This window comes from Cyclopterus lumpus, chromosome 13, assembly GCF_009769545.1.
Source record: "Cyclopterus lumpus isolate fCycLum1 chromosome 13, fCycLum1.pri, whole genome shotgun sequence".
Lineage (NCBI taxonomy): Eukaryota > Metazoa > Chordata > Actinopteri > Perciformes > Cyclopteridae > Cyclopterus > Cyclopterus lumpus.
This window is the reverse complement of record NC_046978.1, coordinates 14,184,607-14,207,950: the sequence shown is the minus strand read 5'-3', so window position 1 is coordinate 14,207,950 and position 23,344 is coordinate 14,184,607. Positions and strand designations below refer to the sequence as shown.

The 23,344-nt window shown below is 42.0% G+C and overlaps 1 protein-coding gene across 1 annotated transcript in view; it reads left to right on the top strand.

Annotated features, from left to right (window-relative positions):
- Positions 1–23,130, top strand: part of zbbx (zinc finger, B-box domain containing) — a 42,143-nt gene extending 19,013 nt beyond the window's left edge. The window contains exons 8-17 of the mRNA XM_034549030.1: positions 1,569–1,770; positions 3,208–3,361; positions 7,257–7,357; positions 10,674–10,792; positions 10,944–10,999; positions 11,427–11,502; positions 17,436–17,604; positions 20,455–20,613; positions 22,596–22,892; positions 23,081–23,130. Of these exons, the coding sequence (XP_034404921.1) occupies positions 1,569–1,770; positions 3,208–3,361; positions 7,257–7,357; positions 10,674–10,792; positions 10,944–10,999; positions 11,427–11,502; positions 17,436–17,604; positions 20,455–20,613; positions 22,596–22,892; positions 23,081–23,130 (1,383 nt within the window). The remainder of the gene's footprint in view (positions 1–1,568; positions 1,771–3,207; positions 3,362–7,256; positions 7,358–10,673; positions 10,793–10,943; positions 11,000–11,426; positions 11,503–17,435; positions 17,605–20,454; positions 20,614–22,595; positions 22,893–23,080) is intronic.
- The last annotated feature ends 214 nt before the right edge of the window (positions 23,131–23,344 follow it).

Sequence of the window (23,344 nt, the reverse complement as noted above, 5' to 3'; positions counted from 1 at the left end):
ATGACAAAATACAGTTATGTTGAGATACATTGACTCACATCGTTTAGCATGTAGTACAGTCAATTGTTTGGAGAAAAGAAGAAAGCGACTCTTAAAAAGATATATTAATAAGATGAGTCATCAGTGGGCCTTGTATTAACAGCTATCTGGTGACGTTTGCTGTGGACAGAATACGGATATGGATGTAGGCAGTCCAGTATTTCTTTCTTTAGCTTAACTTCTGGTCCTTTAAGCCAAAGCTTCTATCTTCTAAATCTGCTGTTTGTGCTACTACCAAATTTATTTTACAAATGATTGTTGACTTAATATTAGAGAACAGTGCAGAATCTTAAATTACTGGAGAGCCATATTATATAAGTTTCTTCTCCACACAGTTTACCTTTTAAGACGATCCATAAAAGAATATTTTGGAAGAAAAATATATATATATTTTTTTTGTTCAAATGGTTATTGATCCATGAAGGAAATTTCTCTCCATTTATAGTTCACTTGCCATGTCAAACAGGCCTTTGCACCATGTGAGTTTTACCTCCACACCCTGTGAGTCAATTGAAAAGCCTTCAAACAAACCCTAATTGTCGCTCCATCCACAGGCCGTGTCTACAGGAAGGCTTCTGAACTGCATGCACCTTTGGACTAAAATATGCCCCCAACAGTCTTGGTCTGCCACAAACAGTTAGATTGACATTTCAGACTCTTTACACCACACAGTGCAGTTGATCTCATTCTCACAGCAGTCGTTTTGAACGCTTTGGATCAGAAGATATTGAGAAGATCAATATGTTGTGTATATATATCAAACTAGATATCAACTGACATATTCAGAGTGGACTTCACTCAGCGACCAAGAGAGACCAACAAGCCACAAACCTGAGAAGCAAATACAACAATTGTCTGACTTAAAAGGGAAAGTAATATGTTTAGCTACTGAAGATAAGTGTGAACAGGCTTAACAGGATTAAGCAAAAGTATGAATATATATATATATATATATATATAGACAGTGTGTGTGTATATATATGCAGAACCACAAGTCTCTGAGCTGAGTCACACGATCTGAAATGTTTTCTTGAGTATGTGAGGAGGAACTGCATTTAGAAACATTAATAAACATAAACATACATTTGTGTTTATTCCAACTAAGCAACGTTTCAGAGGTCGGATATGTTTTGAAAATATCCCCATCACTTTTTAATGGTGTCTCAACAAAGGTATAGCCAAGGTCACAGCCAGGCTTGCATGTTTGTACACTTTAAAGACATGCGGTTCCTTTGCCAGCAGCTTCATCAGGCAATATTGCTCGTGCAGCACTCAAAATCTCATTAACTGTCCCTTCCGTTATTTTGCACTCATCAACGAATGAATATTTAGTCGTGCAAAAGGGAAAATACACAGGCATACAAATTCAATTTATATCGGAAAACAAGATTTGTTTGACCGGTGTTCGATTCCTTCTAGGGATGACCTTTATTAATGATATGCATATACAGGAGAGAAGCTTCTTAACCTTATCATACTTTGGCCATCCATTACGAACTTAAGTCAAGGGATATTCTTTTTTTTCGCAGGTGTTGACTGAGGATCATGGAGAGGAGACAAAGGTGGAAATGATTGAAAAAGGGCAGAAAATGTCCTTTCTTAAAGGAGAGTACAATGAGGTGGAATCTGCAAGATCTTTCCACGAAGCTCTCCGACAGTGGAGAGGAGAGAAGAGTGAGGAATCAGGAGAATCCATGAGCGAGGATGCAATGTGGACACCCATCCAACCAGGTGAACTGCATCGACATGGTGGAAGGCATACAGACATACACACAGGATTCGGCAGGGTGAGGGTGAGGGGCTACGGCGTAACCAGGCAACAGCTCTCACATTACACATTGTCATTTTATTAACTAGTAGCATGACATATCAATTAGTGGACCTTTAGGTAATAGTAGCAAACCCTACTTCATGAAATGTAAAAGCTCTGCATTAAAAACATACTTTAGTGAAAGTATGAACAGTGTATTATAGTTCTTATTCTGATAAGTGGTCCCGTTAAGATGTTTGACATGCCTGGTATGTGTATGGTATGTTGCGGTGGTCCGAGTCGTGCTTAGCCAAATACTCTGTGTAGTGGCGTATATAGAGTATCATATTTAATAAGTGTTAATAAGTTAATTCTGATCAGATGAAAATATAAAAGTATACTATAGTGTGTCCCTCACGAAATGCAGCACTTAAGTTAAGTGCAGGTACCTCAAAATGGTATGTGAAGATACAGAAATGTATATTTCTTTCCACCTTCCGCCTGTACATCCTTCTCTTCTTGGCTCTTCCTCGCTCCTGCATCTCCTGCATCTCCCCCACTTCACCGCTCCCCTTCTGTGCTCTGATCTGCTAAGGCCTCATAGAAAGTGCTTACCGCTGCAGTAGGAGGGGTAATCCATAGCTGTTGCATATTGAGATAATGAGAGGAGTGTTCGGGGTGGCCCTACTCCACACCACAGCACTAACCGCCTCAGCTGTGTGTATGCGTATGTGTACGAGGTCCACTGGGTCAGGCAATTTGTATGTCTTTCCACACATTCTGTGTTTCTACATGTGTGCATTTGCAGCGTTGTTTGCGTGTGCAGGTTGACGTGGGTGTGTATTATTAGTGCTATTATTCGAGGTTCTGAGTGTATGTGGCTAGGTGTTTGTGCTTTTCATTAGGCCTCCTATTTTCTCTGCTTTACCGCTTGGACATACTCTGCTGCTCTCTGCCTTCGCTCTGCTCTGCAAATTACTGCTCGCCCCTCCAGCCCTAATTATTTCTGTCAGGCCAATGGCACCCGGGTCCAATTTAAAGGCGCCACTGTGGACTGTCAAAGTGTCTGGAGTAGAATCATGAATTCCTCTTTCTTACCTCTATCTTTCCCTTTCTCTTATGTACTTATTATGTTCCTTTTGCATTGTGTACATCTTTTTTTGTATTCCCAGGGGGCTGTCTCTTGTCTGTTTGTGTTTTGGCACTCTTGGCGTGGTGACAAGGTGTTTTCTCACTTCACGAGGGGAGGTGTTTTGAGAAAGGTGTTGAGAAGCTGGCGAGTGATGTTTTCCTGCTCCTTTTTCTACCTGTCTGGCTCCTTCTTTCTGTTTCGCTTTATTTTACTCCTCTCTCTTTCTTTACTCACCCTTCCCGTAACTCTATTGTTGTGTGATCTCCCCTTCCCCATGTTCCTCCAGTATCTGTGTCAGTTATGGCGACCCAGGCGGACCTCTCTCCAGACAGGGGCGCTGTAGGACGAGGAGGGGGAGAAGAGAGGGTACCTGTCAGGGTGGAGTTCACAGAAAACAGCCTTACCTACATGGACAGATTGCTTCTCAAGAATCACCGCAGGTACACATGGCAGAGAGAAAAATATGCATGCACCACAAATACATGGTCCTAAAGCATGCAACGGCTTCTCTCATTGGGTCCTGGCAGTCTGCCCCATGAGACGCTGTCATTATACCTGACAACATATCTTTTTTGTACCGAATAATTATTTCCTTTACAAAAAACAAGATAACTCAAAGCTGTATAGTTACATAATTATGATTTTCAAGCAAAAATATGTGGTTGCTGAGCAAGGTATAACAGTCATGTTTAGAGACATGTACGCATGTGTTCATTATGCATTTTACAACAAGCTTTCTTTGTGACACAACTCATTAAAACTAAGGACTATTCCTTTAATAATAACTTATAGTTATTATTCCACTTTTACTTAGTTTAGATTTTACATTTGTCATTGCTGTGTCAGAATGATCATATCGTAAATCATTTAACATTTTCTATGTATACTACATGCTGTTCGTATGCAGTAGACTCAGTATGCAGGATGCATTGACAGCTTCTCTAAAAGTGTCTACACTGGATCCATTCACACAGTGTCTACTAATAAATAAATAGATATTTTTTGGGAAACTTGAAACTCAAAAGTTAGTCGTTCTAGTCGCCTTTCTATCAACTATCCATCAACTCTTCAGTGCCTCCCTGCTGTTCCATTACCTCGATGTCTCCCGGTTTCTTTCCTGGTGCTCACTGATGCTTCGAAGCCGTTGCAAGTGCTTCTTCACAAAATGGGATGATTTCTAAGTATTCAGGATTTCTTTTATTAGAGGTAATATAATATAGAGGTAATATACATACCGTTTTCATGATTAGTCAAGCTCAAGGGTGCTATAGACAATGGCGAGTTCAGACTGTAATGTCCTGTGGTAAATTATGTGATTTTAGTGCCAAAAGTGGTTTCATTGTTGACATGTTGTAGAATCTAAATCAATAGTGAATTGTGAGTAATACTCTATTTGTTTAATGTAATATTCACAACTATAACACCACACATACAGTAAGTTACTGTGGAGCTTTGGGTGGACTTAACGTAATGCAAGATTGTGATTTCAATTCAACCGTTCTGTGACATTTATCATATTTTAAGCAATGCAGCAATGCTAAGGTACATGAGATTTGTATTGTTTTACTCTTTTCATTTCCTTATAATTAGTTTTAAATTTTCTTTTCAATCATGTCTCCATGTGCCCATGAACTTTAGAACATTTTAGTATATAGTATAGCAGGTTAAACACTTCAACAGGCGCAGACAGAGGTCACTTTGTGAAAACCTATTGAGGTCGCTCTTTATACAGCTGGGAACGTTGATATACCCACATGCACACACAGCTTCCACAAGTCTCCTTCTCACTTCACACAAATCTACTCCGATGTTTCCACTCCCTTTTCTGGGGACACATCCACACACACACACACACATCCCATCTCACATAGGTATACATATGATGAAACGCACGCACACACACCATCTCTTGCCACCGCAGATCTCTCCTGGCGCTCTGTAGTCAGCCTCCATAAGCCACCGGTGTACAAAGCAGTTTCTCAGCACTTATTGTGCCTTAGACTGCCTGAGGGCCTGGCTTCAGCAGGTTCCATTATTACAGCCCTTTATTTAAGCGGCTCCTTTTGGGCTGAGTTGCCCACTGGAGAGCAGGCCAGAGGAGGGGAGAGCAGAGTGCAGTTTTAGGCCCGTTGACTGCCTGAGCTGGAATACTCTTAAGTCCCCTGCTGTAGCAGTCTCTAACTGTGGAATAGACTAGAGAGCCAATCTGGAGTGCAATAAGCCTGCAGCGGTGATGGTGGCAGAGCTTAATGGAGAGACAGAGAGACTGGCTGGCACGAAGAAGTGGGAGGCTGAATTTTAACAAGCCTCTATAATAATGGGGGGGGGGGGGGGGGGGAAGCGTGGAGGAGGAAGGATTCTTTTCCAAGAATTTGCTAAACATGCTCAGCGATATTTGAGTCATAAACTCTATCACCTGGTTGGGAATATTGGGTGGCCCACGGTGTTCCAGACAGCAGGATTGTGACCCGGTGGGCATCAATCTGATTTCCTGAGCTGGCTGGGCAGTGTGGGTTGGCTCTTCCATCAACAGTCAAAGTGTGTGCGATCAAGGCACTGAACCCTGAAATAAAAGTCTGCATGGGCATAGAACTGGCCCCGATCCACGTCTGTGAGAAAAGACCTGACTGCACCCGACTGGCACTTCCAAATTTACAACCCAAACCTGGTCCAATGTGACTGGAGTAAGGTCACAGCCAATTACGTTATTAGTTTGAAAAAGAGAACATCTTTGTTATGCTTGAGCATCCATAGATGTCAGATTGCTTCTAAGCAACTCTTATCAACGAACAAGTCCAGTGGATTGTGTTCTTGTTGTTTGTATGCCAAGCCCAGTTCTTTGACATCTTTTCTCCAGTGAGACTGTAGATACTTTATTTCTGGGCTGTTTATGTTCTCTGTCCATACACTGTCGATAGGGATCTGAAGTAAACGACAGATCTGATTGATCTGAAGCTGCTAATGTGAGTTGTGCCAAACGGTTACTTGGAGCCAAAGTTTGAGCTTCAAGGACATAAATAGAAGCTTAGCTGGTTGGAGAAATTGCCAAACTATCACCTCTGATAGATGCGGTGACTTCCATGAAGCACATTTGGAACATACGTCAAATTTGATTGAGCTAATCCGCTGTCCGCAGTGCAAATATAGCACCAATAATGGTCCTCTTAAAGGGCTCATTGCTATCAAATCTCTCTTGCTTTAACTTCACTTAATTGCAGAGGGCATTAAATAAGGGTATTTCCATTAGTCTAAGGGACATTTAGATAATGCTTTAACCAAAATGAAGTCCTGTTTCTGGTGAAGTATCATAAATAAAATTGGCCCGCTGAGAAAGTATGTCCTATACATCACTTAGCGGAGTCTCACCTCCCAGTCACTCAATTCTACAGTTCCATAATTTGTCTCTGAATATCATCGGAGATATACTGCTCCTTTTTAGAGAGACGTATAAATAATTTGACACTGTATTAATTACTTCAGGGAAACTCTCCTCTCGCTCTTCCTGACAGGGTGCAGGCTCATTTGGTGGGGATTCAGAATCCTTTCTCAAGAACACTTCACCAGGGTTAGTTTTGCCTCTGTGGATGCGTAAACCTGCTACATGGGTTGAAGGTCACTTTATCAAGCATGTACCTCCAAAGGGAGGTGAACATGAAACAACACAAGAGGAAGCCAGAGGAGCAACATGCTTCTTCTCGTGCGCTCGGGCAAAATGCAAACAGCCTGAGGCTCGTGGGGCTACTGCATGTAAAGTACTGTATGCACGGAGAAAAGGGATGGATGGTGTAAAGGGATGTGAGAGACAGGATTATATACAGTATAACTGTCTGAGTAAATTAAAAAGGCAGAGAAAGGATAAACATTGCCAAGTTTGAGGATATGGACTTAGTAAAAGGAAAAGATACAAGCTACAAGCTGTCCGAAAGGTGAGATTGGGAATCTCACTTTTCGGACAGCGGGAGCTTCTCATGAAGTCTCTCACGCTGGCCTTGAACTCTGGCTATATTAGACCAGGAAGGAGGGAATAGAGGTAAGGGGAGGGGTTAAATAAAGAGTGACTATGTGAAGGACGGTTGAGGTGGGACTACGGCACAATGATTTGACAAGAGAACCAGAGACTGCATATATCCATCAATATGTCCATCCATCACTTTCATAATCCATGTTTCAGGATAAAGAAAAGAGAGCATCAGACTGAAAAGAGGAAAATAAGACAATTGTTACTCAGCCAATTACTTTTTTGCCTTGGGTCTGGCCCAGAGCGTATGGGTTCATGTTTTATTTTTGTTCATTTAGTATTTATTCATTCATTTATATGTGATTTTTGGTTTCTAGAACACCTGTCGAAACTTATCGTCCACTGTTGGCCTTTGGTACGGATTTAAAATCACTGCCTCAAGCAAACACTGGGGAGGAGACGGCAAGCAGCTTAACAGGTAATACACAAGGACACGCACACACACACACACACACACACACACACACACACACACACACACACACACACACACCTACACACACAACTCCTTGCTGATATACATACCCAAACAGGCTGTTGGACCAAACAAAAAAACAGCTACGGATAGAGTAGTTTAACAGATGACCTGCACACTCAGACAAATATACAAACACACAATAGCAAAAAGTAAAAAAACCTCTCCCTTTCAGCGGGTCAGACGTATCAGTGCCTGCCCATCCAGCCGTGGCGGTGTGATGGGTAATCACTGGCTGTGATTGTGTGGGCAGAGGGCCGTTAGAGGCGGCTCATGCCTGACAGGTTGCACCCTGCCTGGGAAAGGCATTGGGCAGCGAGAGGGGGTGGGGGTTTGCCTGTCTGAAGCTCGGGGCTTGGAGCTCACCAGCCAGGGGGTGGTCCTGGCATTCCGAGCACCCACGGTTATCTCTCCCCTTCAAAACCTGTGGACCCTGGAGCTGTCAACTGCCTCTCATCACACCAATCAAGATTCACCGCTTGCCCCCTTCCACATAGCTGTTGGTTATTTATTCTAAAAATCTTGGAGGTTAAAAATGGTTTCCTGTGCTCCACATAGAAATGTTTGATATGTGACAAGACAACCAGCTAAATGTGACACAGTGAAGCTTCGAGTTTTTACTAATATTTCCTAGTAACTGGGCTACGACTTAGGTAGTTTATTGAGAGGTGATTAGCTGTTCCACCACCGAACGGCATCCTGGGTACAGCTAGCTGTCTGTTGCTAGTCACAGTATTAGCTGTTACACCACCCAACATCATTCTGGTTAGAGCGCTCTCTCCGTTGTTCGTTACATTATTCACTTTTACAACGACAAACGGCACACTGGGTACGGATCTCACGCCGTCATTGTTCGCTCAGGCTATTGCCCCCAAATGACACGTATGCCCCGACATTGCTCTGGGATGCAACCGTGTCATGTAAAGTTGTTTGGATGAGCGGTTCTCGAGAAAGCTGCAAGCAGCAATACCGGAGGCCAAACAGTCGACCCGTTCCCAAGAGGCAGCTTTTGAACGGGCATTGCACCGGTATTATGAATTAACAATTTCTCTTGTAGTTCTCCGCTGTGCCAGATCTAATAAATCAGAGATGCAGTCTTAAAAGTAACTTCAGCTTGAAAACAGCTCCTGTCTCCTAAGTATTACAACTTTTAGAGATGGGCAGCTTTGTACTTTTCTCCCTTCTTGTAGTCCATGCGCCAGCATCTTTGATAATGCCGACCATTCAATCGTAGGTTGCCCTTTTTATAAATCCCATTCCAGACATAGAAATCACTCTTTCTCGCCTCCTGCATTCTGGTTAATGCTTTACACAATTTTTCAGCTCCCACAACCACCCAGAACAAAATATTAGTTTTGACAAAGGCATTGATTACGCAACAATGACTATGTTGACATGCACACTTATATTCCATTGTTATTCTGATTATGACAATATTCTGAATTTCGATACACGTCGTGTCAACAGTATATTCTTGGATATAAACAGGTTTTTGGATATGTGGAAATATTGCAACACTGCCCTTTTCAAGAAGGTGGTTTAAGGAATGGAAGAGGGAGGCTGAGTTAATGAACTTGAGGGGAATTTCTTGTTTTTGACTTGACACACAGATGCAATTCAAGAATAACCTCTAGATAATTTATAATGGTTAGAAAGCTACTTAGGGAACCAGACTGTTTCTGACAGGTCTTGGTCTTGGAGTCTGAAGGCTGAAGTTCAGTCAAAGTAATTCATGCCTGGGGATTTGACCAATTGTTGCAAGTGGTTTTATGGTTATTTTGAATAAAACATGCTCCTTAAAGGAGGGTTTCTCAACCTTCTCCATCCCGAGATCCAGTGTTCCTAGTTGCAAAGGTTGGATTATTTTTCCGTAAAGCAACATTTTAAACACTGGTACCAATACCAATACCCTTAAAGTGAAATCAATACCAATAGACTACTTCATTAAATACCCATCATGCTAGCAGCTAGTTGAACCCTCATACAGCGATTACCACTGCTGACACCGCCCCCCGAACCCACGGTGGAGAGACGGTGTTGTCGTCATGGCATTTCATATCTCTGCTCACAGTGTAATTATTAATATTCCATTGTTTCAGCAATATGCAGATGTGAGGAAGACATCAGCCTCTTTGGGAAATGTAAAGCTGTTCAGTGGCTGATAAACTATTCCTTCCACCTGCTTCAAACTTTTCCAACGCATGTCAATTACAACAGGTTGCAGAGTTTCTCCTCCTCTCCTCTCTTTGAATATGAAAGAGTGAGCTCTGTGTTTGTCCATGAATTATTAAAGGCATCATGTGGGACCTCTCCCTTGTTTTATATTCTCATTTTCCCAAGCTGCCAGACACATGTGGGGATGTTATAGAAGGATTGTTAGCATAAGAGAGCGAGATGGGGAGGTAGCACAGACAGGAAACGTGCACAATGATAGAAAGACACAGACTGAAACAACTTCAGAGGAAAAAGATAAGAGGATTCCAACATCCAGTGTGTTGATCTTTTTATTGGCAAGAAGAAATGGCCATAAAGTATCTAACTATGTGAATGTATCTCCACATTCAGTATGTATTTCTGCTTAAATAACCATATGAGATGAAATGATCGGTTGATGTTTGCTCAAAATCAACACATCCACATAGATTACGCGTCTGCTGTCTTTTGAGCAGCAGGGTTGTGTCATCACAGGGTTGTGTTCATTCCTTGCTGTGTCAGCAACATCTTTCAACTGAAACTTACGATAAATTATTACAAACCCAAGTGCGCAGCTCCGACCCCGACCTCTGATTCCTAGAGGAGGACGATTAAGGAGAAGAAAATGTCCCTACTGGTACCAATAGTCCAGGCTTCCTCACAGGTAGAAAAGTGATGCGAGGTACAGGAAACACTCAAATGCACCTGTTTTTCTTTTTACGTTGTTACGATTTTCGACTTGGTTTACGCCATTGTAAATAATGCCATTAACTGGCTCTAATTGCTTGGACATTTTTTTAATCAAAAGGGACAGTGGAGTGCTTCTCTGAAAGTTGATGTTATAGGGACATTTTCTTCGACCCGAGTGCTGAGGGGTTAGATTTGGCCTGTGATCGACACATTGGCCGGTATGCATGTTTAATGAACAAATTAATATATGCTGTGTATAATTATTTAGTTCCAGCCACGGAAAACAAACAAAAAACAATACTCAGGTTGAAACACATGACACAACCCTCTTTCCCTCTTATCTGGTCTTGTTTTTTGTGTTTGTGTGCGTGCGTAGCTCAGGAGGAGGATATCCGTCGCTACTGTCCATCACTGTTTGCTTTCCCAGTCAGCAGCAGTCCTGAGCCTCAGATTACCGCACCTGAATCGTGCCTCGTCATAGAAGTCATGGATGAGGTGAGAGTGACTGAAGCGTTTTATTTTAACAAACGAGTAGACACACACCTGCATACAGTGCTTCACATATTTAGTATGTTATTTATTTCCATTTCTCCCTCTTTGTCTCCTTCATGTGTGTGACAACACTGTTCTCTTTGGTTTTCTACAGCGAGACAAAGACACACATGGAGTTGTTGCTGAATGGAGGACAGACAACAACAGAAAGTGAGCCTAATTTAAAAAAAAAAAAAGTATCTGTGGTGACCTCGCAGGTGCTTATAACACATTCACAGTGGCTTGTGTGAAAAAGCTTCACTGGCTACGTCTGTCAAATATGGAGACTGTCAGAGAGAACAAGGCTTTTCATCTACAGACAAGGGAATTGATAAACAATCTGGTGAACACTTGATTTAATTACTTTTTGTTTCCTTTTTGAAAAGAAGATAAATATAATAACATCCAGTCGCCTCATAATATATGATACATTACTTGCATACATTAAAAGGTAGTCCCTATTTAATAAGCTATTTGTATTATTGAAATGAAATCTGTTTAATCTTTCACAAGGTTGCCAATCATTTTTATTAAAACAGTGTGCCATAAAGTTATGCGTGGCCGTGGACTCCCTCACAGCGCTTTCTATTTCCCGCAGTCTTCCCTCTGTGCAGCTGGTCCTCATTAAGGGAGCACTGGTGCCCCAAACAGCTTCAACCACTGGGTCCTCAAAGGTTAGCTGCTCCTCTCCCAGTCCAGCGAAACCATCCGTGCAGTCTGGAGCACCAGAACAACCTAAAGCAGCTCAGAGGCTCAATTTGTCTAAGCCTCAGACTTCACAAGCAGAACACTCAATAAAATGTGAGCTTTGTGGTTTTTTGTATGCATTGTCTCCAGTTTTCTCCTCAGAAAGCAAGATGTAATGTTGGATATTATCTTATGACATAAACCAGTGGTGGTGTGTGATGACACCATGACAATATGCTTTCTAGAGAATCTTTGTCTAACACACATAATCAGTTCCAAAAGTTGATTTGATCATATGTATTGAATATTGGCAACACTAAATCAGTGGTAAATCAGTATTATTAAAACTCCCTGGTGTTTTATGTTAATGACATTTTCTTTTTTTAACTGTGTATTATTGTTTGTCTTTTCTTTTGCACAGCATCATCCTCTAAAGGTACGCTGTCAGCATCCCCCACTGCTGAGACTCCAGGGACTTCAAAGTCATCAATCAAGACACAAAAGCCAAATTGCCCCCCAAATGTCCATAAATCAGATTCTGACTGTGGATCAATACAAGTTTTTTCCACTCCCTTATTGGTACATTCCCAAACTGAGATCCCTAAATTCTCACACTCCCCGGACTCATTTCCACCTGATGTTTCTCCTTTGGCCAGTACCAGACCTACACTCCCAGAAGACCATCTCTCTCCTTCCTCCACATCCCTCTCCCTTAGGTCGACATTCACAGTCTCACCATTAAGCTCCACCGAGTCAACCTTATTGCCCAAAGTTTACCAATCAAGCCCATTACAAAGAAGCTCAGACTCATCTCTCTTACTAGAACAACCCCAATCTTCCCAGTTATTCCACGAATCAATCTCACTGAAGCTCTCTCAATTGCCCCCGAACAATCTGGAGTCCCCAAGGCAATCCCAGCATTCCTGCTGTGACCCAGAGTCTCTCCTATCAGACAATCAACTCCAGCTGCCTCTGTCACGTGTGTTTTCCAGTCCAAATCAACCACCAAAATCTCTGGAACCAAATCCAGCAGTAATAAACATAGCCAGTTTATCTCTATTTAATGCGTCCCCTCCAGATGCATGTTCTGGTCATGAGTCAACTCCAATAAATAGGGACTCTTCAGATGTTATGTCCTCTACCCCCATCTCTGGTGAATATGAATTAACTCTGGATTCGCAGTGTATCCCATCATTTCCATCGCAGTTAGATGTCATCAAGAATTCGCCTTTAGCTGTGAAAATGGAGGAGGAAGGTGAGCTATCCGTAGGTGAGTGGATTGTAATACGGCCTTTCTTTATATGTGTCTGTGCACTGATGGTGTTGAGATGGTGACAAGAACACCAATTAAACACACAATGTTTACTTGTTTTGATTATGAAGTGGCAGCCAACGGGTAATATTGCATTCCATGAGTTGACTGATCACAGCAGATGGTTTCGAACAATTTTTTTCGTATGTATCAAATATTCGTCGAGAATTTCTTAGAAGCGTAGGGACATACATTATGACTCTTGAGCCGATTATATATATATATATATATGAATGATTTAGGTTGCCACAATGGAGCCAGGTCTCTGTAAAGATGTGGGCCGCTCAATAGTCCTTGACCTTCTGTTGCTGGGTTAGCCTGAAGTCTTATTTCAGCCTGACATCAGCCAGGAGTCGGCTGGGTAGTGGAATGGCCTCAGGTCCTAGACCTGGATTAGATTATCTTCCATCTCGGCTCTCCTCCCTCTCTTCTTGGGGCGGTCGACTCTGCGTTAGGTCATACTTGTCGGCCATGGTGGTCGGAAGATGCAGTGGGCGGGGAATGTCTTCAGCTCTGCTGCACTTTATCCATTACCCACACTTTCCCCCCCAATGCTGATCAGTGTATCTCTGTCATATGCCATGGGGCGCTATGTGCTTAATCACTTAAATCCTTATGAAAACAAAACTAGATATAATGCATAAATGAAGGCCACTGTTGGTATAAGGAGGAACATGACTTGGACTTAAAGGATTGTGTTGGATTTCACAATGAAATTGCTCCTCTATTGCTGCCAGAATTGTGACCTTCATTGCTCTTTTATTACCAAATCTTACAGACATATTTCTGAACAGCCACCCACGGTTTCCTTATGTGTGTTTTTTGTGTATATTCTTCAAAGGCTCTTACCATGGTGCTAAAGAGGCATGCATGACATCCTAACTCGCCAGGTTAAATAAGGGTTTAAAACACTTTAAGTTAGTACATGATGATAGAGTTAGATTGTAGGCACATCCATCTAAACATCCGTACTTTCCTCTGCACTACTACTATGTGTACATACTTCGTGGTTGAATCGCATACATTGATGTCATACATTTTTCTATTTCAAAGCACTATTATGAGTTTTCCAGAGACCAAACAATCATTTTTGGGTCCAAGTTTTTGGTAATAAAAAAAAGAGAGACATATTCACATTTTTGGATTTGCAGTAAAGCGATTCCTGATAGAACATTTTGCCATGCAACATGATGCCTGACAAACAATTCCCAATGGCCAAGCAGTTTATATGAATAAAATGCCTGTGGATCTTCACAATAATGGCTTCCTCTTATCCCACTGGGCTGTCAGAGCCAATTTAGATCCAACCATAAAAAGTGTTCTTTATTTATTTTTTATATCGATTAGGGCTTTAAGTAAGTACGTGACACAATGCCACAACAGACAGGAAGGTAATTACACTGGAAATAATGACACACATTGGGATCCACTGAGGCAGATACGCGCTTCTTTCTCATGCATGCAGGTGTACACACACACACACTCACACACACACACACACACACACACACACACACACACACACACACACACACACACTGCATTCACACTAGAGTAGTAGATACACATGTGGGAGCAATTTATTTGAAGTGTGTTTTGCTGAATTGCTGAAGTGCGCTGTGTGTGTGTGTGTGTGTCTGTTTGTGCAAACATCCAGAACGTTTGACTGCGTATAGGGTATGGTTTGGTCAAGGTATTTTATTTATTTCCAAACACTTATTACTTTACTGTCTTTTCAAAATGATACATTCTGGTAACAATATGGGCTTTAAATAGAGAACTGAGGACTGTAAACTGTGATGACTTTTTAAAATGGCCCCATTCCTTTACCTCCTCTTATGTCTCTCAGTCACGATTCACACCCCTAGCTCTCTTGCTCTATTCATCCGTCATCTTTGTGTCTTCCTTCATCCTTCTCATCCTTCCCTTCTTCCAGCTCTGTGACCAGTCTGACACTCAAAGTCTGCTTTATTAGCTTATTAGAGCTTGATGCATGTGTGGCAATTTCAAGGACATTTACATCACATTTACATTTTGCATTGAATGATAGAGATGAAAATGTTGCTTCAGTGATTCAAAGTACGATACATTAACAAATGGCCAATGTGTTCGTACTAAATCTTAAAAAACGTCTCCTCTATTTTTCATGAAGACAGTGGAGATGAAATGTCCACTGATAGCCTGGGTCTGGTGCCGTCTGAAGAAGACTCCTCAGACAAAGAAGCCCAGATGCATGGATGTTTAACGAGAGGGAGATCCAGAGACGAGCAAGGGAATCCTGCCATAGCTCATTCAGAAGATCCCTTTGTTCCCGCAGAAGCAGAAATCGAAAAACATCAGCAAGAGCAACTGTCAGAATCATCCGCGGTAACATGTTTTCATATTCCCACGTGCTTTTTTGTCTTCTTGGACGAAGAACCTCGTGCTAGAGAGCTGTACAAACACTATTTTCTGGGGAGCACAAGCGATATTATGCATTTACAGGGCAACATTTTATAAGTGGTTGCCAAGCTGACAATCGGGCAAAGATCCAAAAGAGATTTCACTTTAAACCAGTGTTACTAATATAAGCTTAGTATATTTAATCCATTACTTAGTCCATTATTTGTTTCCTCAAGAGTGCATGTGTTCCTAAATTAAAAATATAAGAGCATGGAAAGAAGTTTAGCAGCACAGGGAACAATGTGTTAGTAACACAGAGTTTATTAACAATGTATAACATACATATTTATACTGTGTGGCATGTGCGTGCTCCTTCGTGTCCAATTATGATGTGAAAAACAGACGGTGTGCTAGCCATGCTAACCTCGGCCACCTTAATTACTTCACTCAAAGTAAAAATCTTTATTTTTAACAATCGTAGTCCTCTTTCCGGTGCTGTTTTGTCTTTTCTCTCACTGGCCTCACTTGACACTGGCTGCGTCATCACAGAAAACTCTACTGTGATGACGCATTGCAGCTTTTGAAGTTGTTAGACTATTTAAAAAATATATTAGCAGCAAGGACACACACAAACCCATGCATGCGTCACTAACGCAACAAAATGTATTGGCACACAACCTTTTAATTAATGAGGGCTGCAGCAAACTTGATACAAATATTATTGATATGACAGTGGGGAAATTATTAGTTTGCTAACAAATAAATAAAAGAGGTAGTAAATAGTCATATCCCAATATGTTCAAGTTGGTCATAAAATGAATGAATGAGCTAGCTAGTTAAGAGAACTACATCGTTACACTGGACATTATCACTCCATAGAATTACAAGACTTTCAGTGAGAGTTTCTTATTGTAGCTGACCTGATCTATCTGATAACATTTGTATCGTACTAATTACTTCACATTATTCATCTATAGCTCCGAGACGCCTAAGGCCGTGGTGTTAGAGGTGCACACCATTGTAGGAAGAAAGGAGGAACAGAGTGGATTAAAAAGACACTGCTTGAATGGTCCCAAATGACCTATCAGCCATTTAATGGTATGAATTCTTTATACTGTGACAAGGGAATAAAAAAAAAGAAGGGGGTCTGGTGCTTTATTAAAAAGCTGGAGCAAAATGAGGTTCATGATTGTGAAGATGGTGGTTATCTGTGGCCTCTGGACCTGAATCAAACTGCTCCTAAAATTTGATAGTAATTTTTTCCCAGCTCTCTCTCTCTCTCTCTCTCTTTTGTCATTTTTGTGTAAGCTTTCTTGCCTTGTCTCCTGCTGTCCCCCCATTTCGTTGAACCTTTACGCCGTAGTTCAGGCAGCAAGTCAACTGCTGCATCCTTTTTTTGTCATGAGGAGACATTCGCTCACACAAACACAACTCCATTTTCGTCTTCCACACAGTCACATTGTGTTCAGGTTTTCATTGTTATGCCTCCTCCTCTTTCTTTTGCTCTGTCTCCCTGTTGTCATTCTCCATCCTTGCTCCTCCCTATTTCTGAGCAATACCATTCCCACATGCACTACTTTCTATTTTGCCCTGGCCCATCGTCAGTGTTTTGCAAAGCTATGCCTAGCATGCCAATGCATCAGATCTAATCTTAACTAAACAGAGCTTCCTTATTTCACCCCCGTCTCACAGGAGGACACATGCGCGGGAAGAACAGCTCACCAAACACGCCGTTGTGAGATGCTCTCAACAGCTCCAGGGGTTAATTAAAAATCAATTCATCAAGTGGAAACAGAGGAAACAGGGAGAGAGGAGAGGGGAATAATCTCCAGTGAAAGACACCGGCTTATTTATCTGCGTTCACACAGTAGAAAATGGAAAAACACAATTTTTAACACGATTACCTGTCTTAATAAAAGTTAAATTGATATTGAATTTCAGTTTGTCCTTTGAACTGATTGTTTTAGGATATAAATGGAACTGGAGAACAAACTATGAAGTCCTGATTCCCCAGTACACTCTATTCCCATGTCCCCCCAATTCCCTCCTCAGCTCCCATCATAATCTGTTTCTTTGTGCATCATCTCACCACGTCCTCCTCTCATGATCTGTATTTTTGCCTCCCTCCTTCTATTTATTCTCTTTTATACCACTTAACCCCCCCCCCCCCCCCCCATCCTTCCCTCCTTCTCATGCATCCCTCCTTCTCTTTTCATGTCCCCTTAGGTGATGCACAACCAAGGTGCTGGGCCTGGATCGGAGCAGTTCTGTGATCCGGATGGGTTTCGGCCTCTGGGTTTGGCCCTGAAGTCCGGTCACTCCGACACACCAGAACACACACACCGTGACCCGCTGCTCACTGGCCAAACTTCACCGCATGATTCAGACCCAACAGGTGGTTGAAAGAGGGATGTCTTTTTAAGTTTACATGTGTGCATGAATTTTAATGCTCTTAAATTAGATTTTTTTCTTCTTTAATACTGCCTCATGTTTTCCTATGTCAGAAAGTGCTATTTGCTGTTTTTGTGCTTCAAGAGATTAGATTGTGAAGATTATCTCTGTGTCCAACTTTTGCCTGGAGATACTTTCCAATTTGCAAGCGTTATTCATATCACAAAGGCCTCATAATAGGATTTAGAACAAATATGTAAAAACGAAGAGCTTACAAGAGAGATGAAAATGAGTTTTAAACCCAGAGGAGCGCTGGCTGCTTGGTGGAAAACGAGAGATGGGGGACAACATCGATAATTTACTACTGGTGGGTCCAAGGGGAGCTTTCCTGAGATGCCTTTTTTTGTTTTGTGTGTGTGCATGTGTGTATGTCTTCGCCTGCACGTGCCTATGCTTCTTTTTTAAATGACGTGCCTCCATTTTATTCAACTTGAGGCAAACAAAGTTCACCTTAAACTTGTGAAAGGCCGAACCTATTCTCACTCTCACTTCTCAATGGGAGGAATGCAGGACTTGTACTGCTGTTTGTGTCCAGTGTGAAACCAAGCCGGCATTGACTTATTTTACATCCGTTTTGTCACGTAATGTAGATATACTCAATAAGTATTGCGCCATTTGTCTTCAATTAAATGAAATGTATATAATTAAATGTATTAGTAAGTGGTTTTGTACACGGGTACCGACGACGTCGTAGTGTGAAGCGAAGCTGGGCTGTTTGAAGAGTTGAGTGAGAATGTGTTGCAACGTCCACGTTTCATCACAGAAAAACACAGTTTCTTTCCCAGTGTAGATAACAAACAGGTCCGTGTTCCTTCGCACGGCATCCATATTTACTTTGACTTTGGAGAGCAGTTGAAAGGCATGGGCTGTCCGACTTCTCAACGCTTCTGAAAACATATTGTCCTTCCCATTATTGCTGGAAAGTACTTTTATGTTATTACATTATCCAACACTATTCATCACCACACGTTGTAGAATAATTCCACAGTTTGGATTCATGTTCCTCCTTGTTTCTTTTATTGGCAACTTTCACCTTGAACTGCACCAGACCAATGCTGCTGAAACAAGATCTTTTTAGTAAGGCGTCTGACATTAACTTCACATAAGTACCTCCATATTTCCTATTTGTAACCACAGCATGGTTTTTGAAAATCACTTTTTAACACTCGTGATTTGTAAACTGGCCACGTCTATGGGGTGCTCAGACCGTCCGACAAGGCTGATGGAAGTCCAGCCTTCACCTCCAAATTGCATCAGAGTTAAAATAATAATACTTGGATCGAATCAAAAGCTATAATTTATCTCGGGGCTCTTTACACCTTCAACTCTTGTCCAAGGCTGTTGAATACATGCATTTCAAACAGGGGCTGCTGTTTTGATTCAGCAGGGATTTCTAATTAATGCTTTACTCGAAGCTATACGGCCAGAAGATTATCCAGTCAACTTTTTTTTGCTCTTCCCCGAGTCCTGATGTCCAGCTTGCGTCAAACGAACGGGGTTGACAGTGAGAGACTCCCACAAGGGCACCACTACCCTCCTCGCGCCACGCAGCCAGCCGCTCGTCAAACCACCATTGTTAAAACTCCAAAGTTAATGAGAGAGAAAGGTTAGGGAGGAGGAATATCACCTTGACAAGGCTGCACACACATCCCTCCATCTGTCTATTTCATGCAACAGGTTTTTATGTCTCCTGCTCTACCTTTCCACCTCTCTCTCCCTTTTTGCTCGTACTCCCTGTCGCCCGGTCAGTCAGAAAATTAGGTTGTTAGAGTGCAGTTTCTGTCTCTAGTGCATCCAGAGAGAGAGAGAGAGAGAGAGGTGCTAAAAAGCAGATTAACAGGTAGACAGACAAGCAACAAGAAAATTAACAACTAGAAGACAAATGAACGAAGACAGAATTCCAGTCTTTTAAAGCTCAGCCAACTTCTGAGTTTAGAAGCTGGCTGTCTGACTCCTCTCCTCCTTTCCTCTTTTCATTTGCAGCTGATTTAGAGTAGTTAGTAGATTCTCCATCCAGTCAATGGTATTAATTGATTGGCTAACCACTGGAGAGAAAGAAGAAAACACCAGTAATTGCATTGCAGCTGTCAGGATTGGCTGAACAGGCTTGTTAAGCAATATTGGCTTGGTACAGATGCTGCTGCTGCTGAATGGACAAATGGATTATCGCATTACATGTCATTTACTAAATTTGCATGAATTTCATTAGTAATAATAGGCTAATATATATATATTTTTTACATTCTGACTTTCTGACTGAACGCAATGGCCACTAAGAGTGATATGTTTAAAAGATTACAACCATTTGTAACCATGACCTAGTTTTATTTTTCAAATTAATGAACAGCCATGACAATGAATAGCTGTATCCTATAACTCACACAGCAGTTTTATATTCGGTGTGTTTTTGAGGCACTGTCACAGCCAAACAGGTATTCCATGCATTGGAATCGATACAAAATCACACTCTGTTGGAGTTAGATAGCAAAGCTATTTCCATTTGCTAGCCATACATCCAACTGATAACAGCGTGACGTTGCATGATCTTTGTCCTCGGGTATTATTTATCTTGGATCCAGGGATATTGCAAATGTTTTTTAGAGCATGTAAAGGGCAAAACAGGGATGTGTTTTGAATAAAGAGAAGGGATGCTTTTCAAAAAAGCCTCAGCTTTGGATAAATAAAACAGTATATACTCTGCAAATATTGACATTCTTCTGTACACACATATTTTTTTAAAGATCTGTATGTGCCCCCAGTCTCAGTTCTTTTCTCATTCTTTTTTTTGTGTCAGAGGGTTATGGGCCAAGCAGCAGCTTTAATACCTACACCGAGGAACACCTGGTTTTGAGAACAAGGAGGAACAACCGCATGCAGCCAACTGAGATTCTAATTCACTCAACCGGACCCTCTAGTAGAGGAGAAATATCAGTAAATGAACGAGGAACATCTGGTATGTGTAGATGTGTGTGTGTGTGTGTGTGTGTGTGTGTGTGTGTGTGTGTGTGTGTGTGTGTGTGTGTGCGTGTGTGCGTGTGTGTGTGTGTGTACGTGTGTGTGTGTGATTCAACTGACTTAGTTATTTACTTTCACGCACACAAAACTCTATTTAATACACAATTAATACACCTACTTCTGCTTATAGCAACACTTTCTTGGCACGAGTATGCAGGGTTCCTAAAGAGATTACGCTGTATCACTCTCGAACACAAACACGAGCAGGCGCACACGTCATACACGCACTTACTGTACAAACACATGCAGGATTGGGAGTCGGTCCAGGAATGTGTTCTCACATTCATTTCCATCCTGGAAACACTGCAGTAATCTGTTTATACCAATACACACACACACACACACACACACACACACACACACACACGCACACACACACACACGCGCATACACACACACACAGACACACACTCACTCACTCACTCACCTGAGAGACCAGATAATCTATTTTATCCTATGATATTAAATATCCCCCACTCCTCATTAATTCCCTTCCTCTTTCCCTCTTCACCCATTTTACTGTAAACAACTGAGTTTATATTGAACACCACTCTGTTCTTTCTAGCCTTTCAAGCCCTCTGGCCCTCTGCTGTCCATAGTTTTCTTCACACATCTAGCCACGTTTTTTCCTGCCATTCCCTTTAACTTTTGCTGTTAGCAACATTAGCTGCTAGCGGTCGGGTCAGCCGATGCCACGCCAAGTGCCGTGCGGAGTCATTTTCTTAAAAAAATAAATAGGTTGAATACTTCAAAAGGAGGTTCACACCTCACAGACCCCAAGAGCTCAACACCTTTTCAACACATTGCATTACAGCTTCAAAAAGACTCTGGTGCGCGACATGTATTCAATATTTCTAATTCCACAGGGGAACCTCAGCACAGATGTTTCGGCAAGTTGCCTCACTCACTGTGCCTCATTGTGCTGTCTGGTAAGTGTGCCGCTCCACTGTGCTGTCTGACAGCACACTGAGGAGGGCTTCTCGCCCAAACATCTGTGCTTTGGCTTTAATGTGTCATTAATTAATGTCTTGAAATAGCTTTTGTAAAAAGCATCTTAGTGAGTGGGGACCTCCTTTTCCTGTTCATCGTATTTTATTCATGTTTTTTACCATTTCTTTTTTTCTTTTTAAATGAAAACAGAATATACTGTATATAGAAGTGAACAACACATGCAAAACAAGAAAGATTAAAGTCTGACCATCTAGAGAGATCAGATATGAATCTCACCCTAATCTTTCCCTGAATATGTTTTAAATCAGACACAGTAACCACAATCTAGATGTATGTCCCGTCTGCTTTGAAATAGAAGTAAATTGATATGGTTATGTGTATGTGTGATTGCAGCACTGTACTGTGCGTCATTCCTCCCATGCTGCTTAGTCTTGACAGTGCAGGTGGTTATGAGGCAGTAAGTGGAGGTTCAGAAAGACAGAGCCAGGCTCTGAGAGATGGAGGGAGAGGTAAGGAGACAATGGAAGATTGAAAGAATGAAATACTTAACACTGGAGCTGAAACTGGTTAGACAGCACGCAGCATGAGCAATCAGTGTGCCGCACACATGCACACCAACACCCACACCATCATCGCTTCTCAATGGGGGCCTCAATGTAATTTACAGTGAGCAGGTGGGGATGGATGTTCAATCTGATTCAATTTGATGTGGCTCGCGGAGGACTGGGATGAGACACCACTCATTCCACTGACTGTTTCTCTGTCTCTCACCCTCTTTCCCCTGAATCCCCCCTGCTTCTTTTTTTTACTTTCTCCCGTCTTCCTCTACATCTCCTCTTATCTCTGTCGCGCATTTACACTTTCTGTTTGTGTTTTTGGAAGACAATCCTTATGTCCTCATATCCATCCATGCATTCACCCATCTATCCTTCTGTGCATTGATATATTTATCCTGTCTTTCTTATCCAGAGTCGGGGTCCAGCCTGTGTGGCAAGTCTACACCAACTCTGTATCACGGTCCGAAGACAAACCTTCTTCCCGTCTCTCCTTCCCTCTCCCATTCTCCGTACCTCCCACACTCTACCAGTCCGTCCTGTCCCACATTGGGCTCAGAACTGGGTCCGGGGTTTCCTCCGTTGTCCCGGGCAGCCCAGGAGATCATGGAGATCTGTAGTGTGGACCACACGGCCTGCGAGGACCCTGACCTGGAGTCTGATACGACTACACACGCACTCCACATACTGGAGCAGGAACTCATGGCAACTGGTACAGAAACACACAAGTCATGTGATCAACATATTACTCTGTATTCAATTTTTTTTGTGATAATCGCAACAACACATGGCTGTATTGATGTCAATAACAACAGTGTTTGATGGATTATAAGACACGTTGGTGATGATGGTTTTAAAAATAAGGCCATAAGCATTACCATTCCTCAATATCCACTTCAGAAACATGGACGCGGGCTTCAGAATTTGGTACGGGAGAAGATCAGCATTGAAAGGATCGGTTCACACGGTGGGTAACATGCACACACAAACTAAACCCCACCTCAAGGGTGAACTCCAGTCCATGGGCTCTGTTTTTGAGTTGCCGAAGGGTGTGGAATGTCACCGCCGTTGTGGTATCCCACATCATATTGTGAGGTTCCCAGAAACAAAAAAGTGGGAATTACTAGAGTCATGTTTATGGAGCAACTTTTTTTTCTCTGTGTC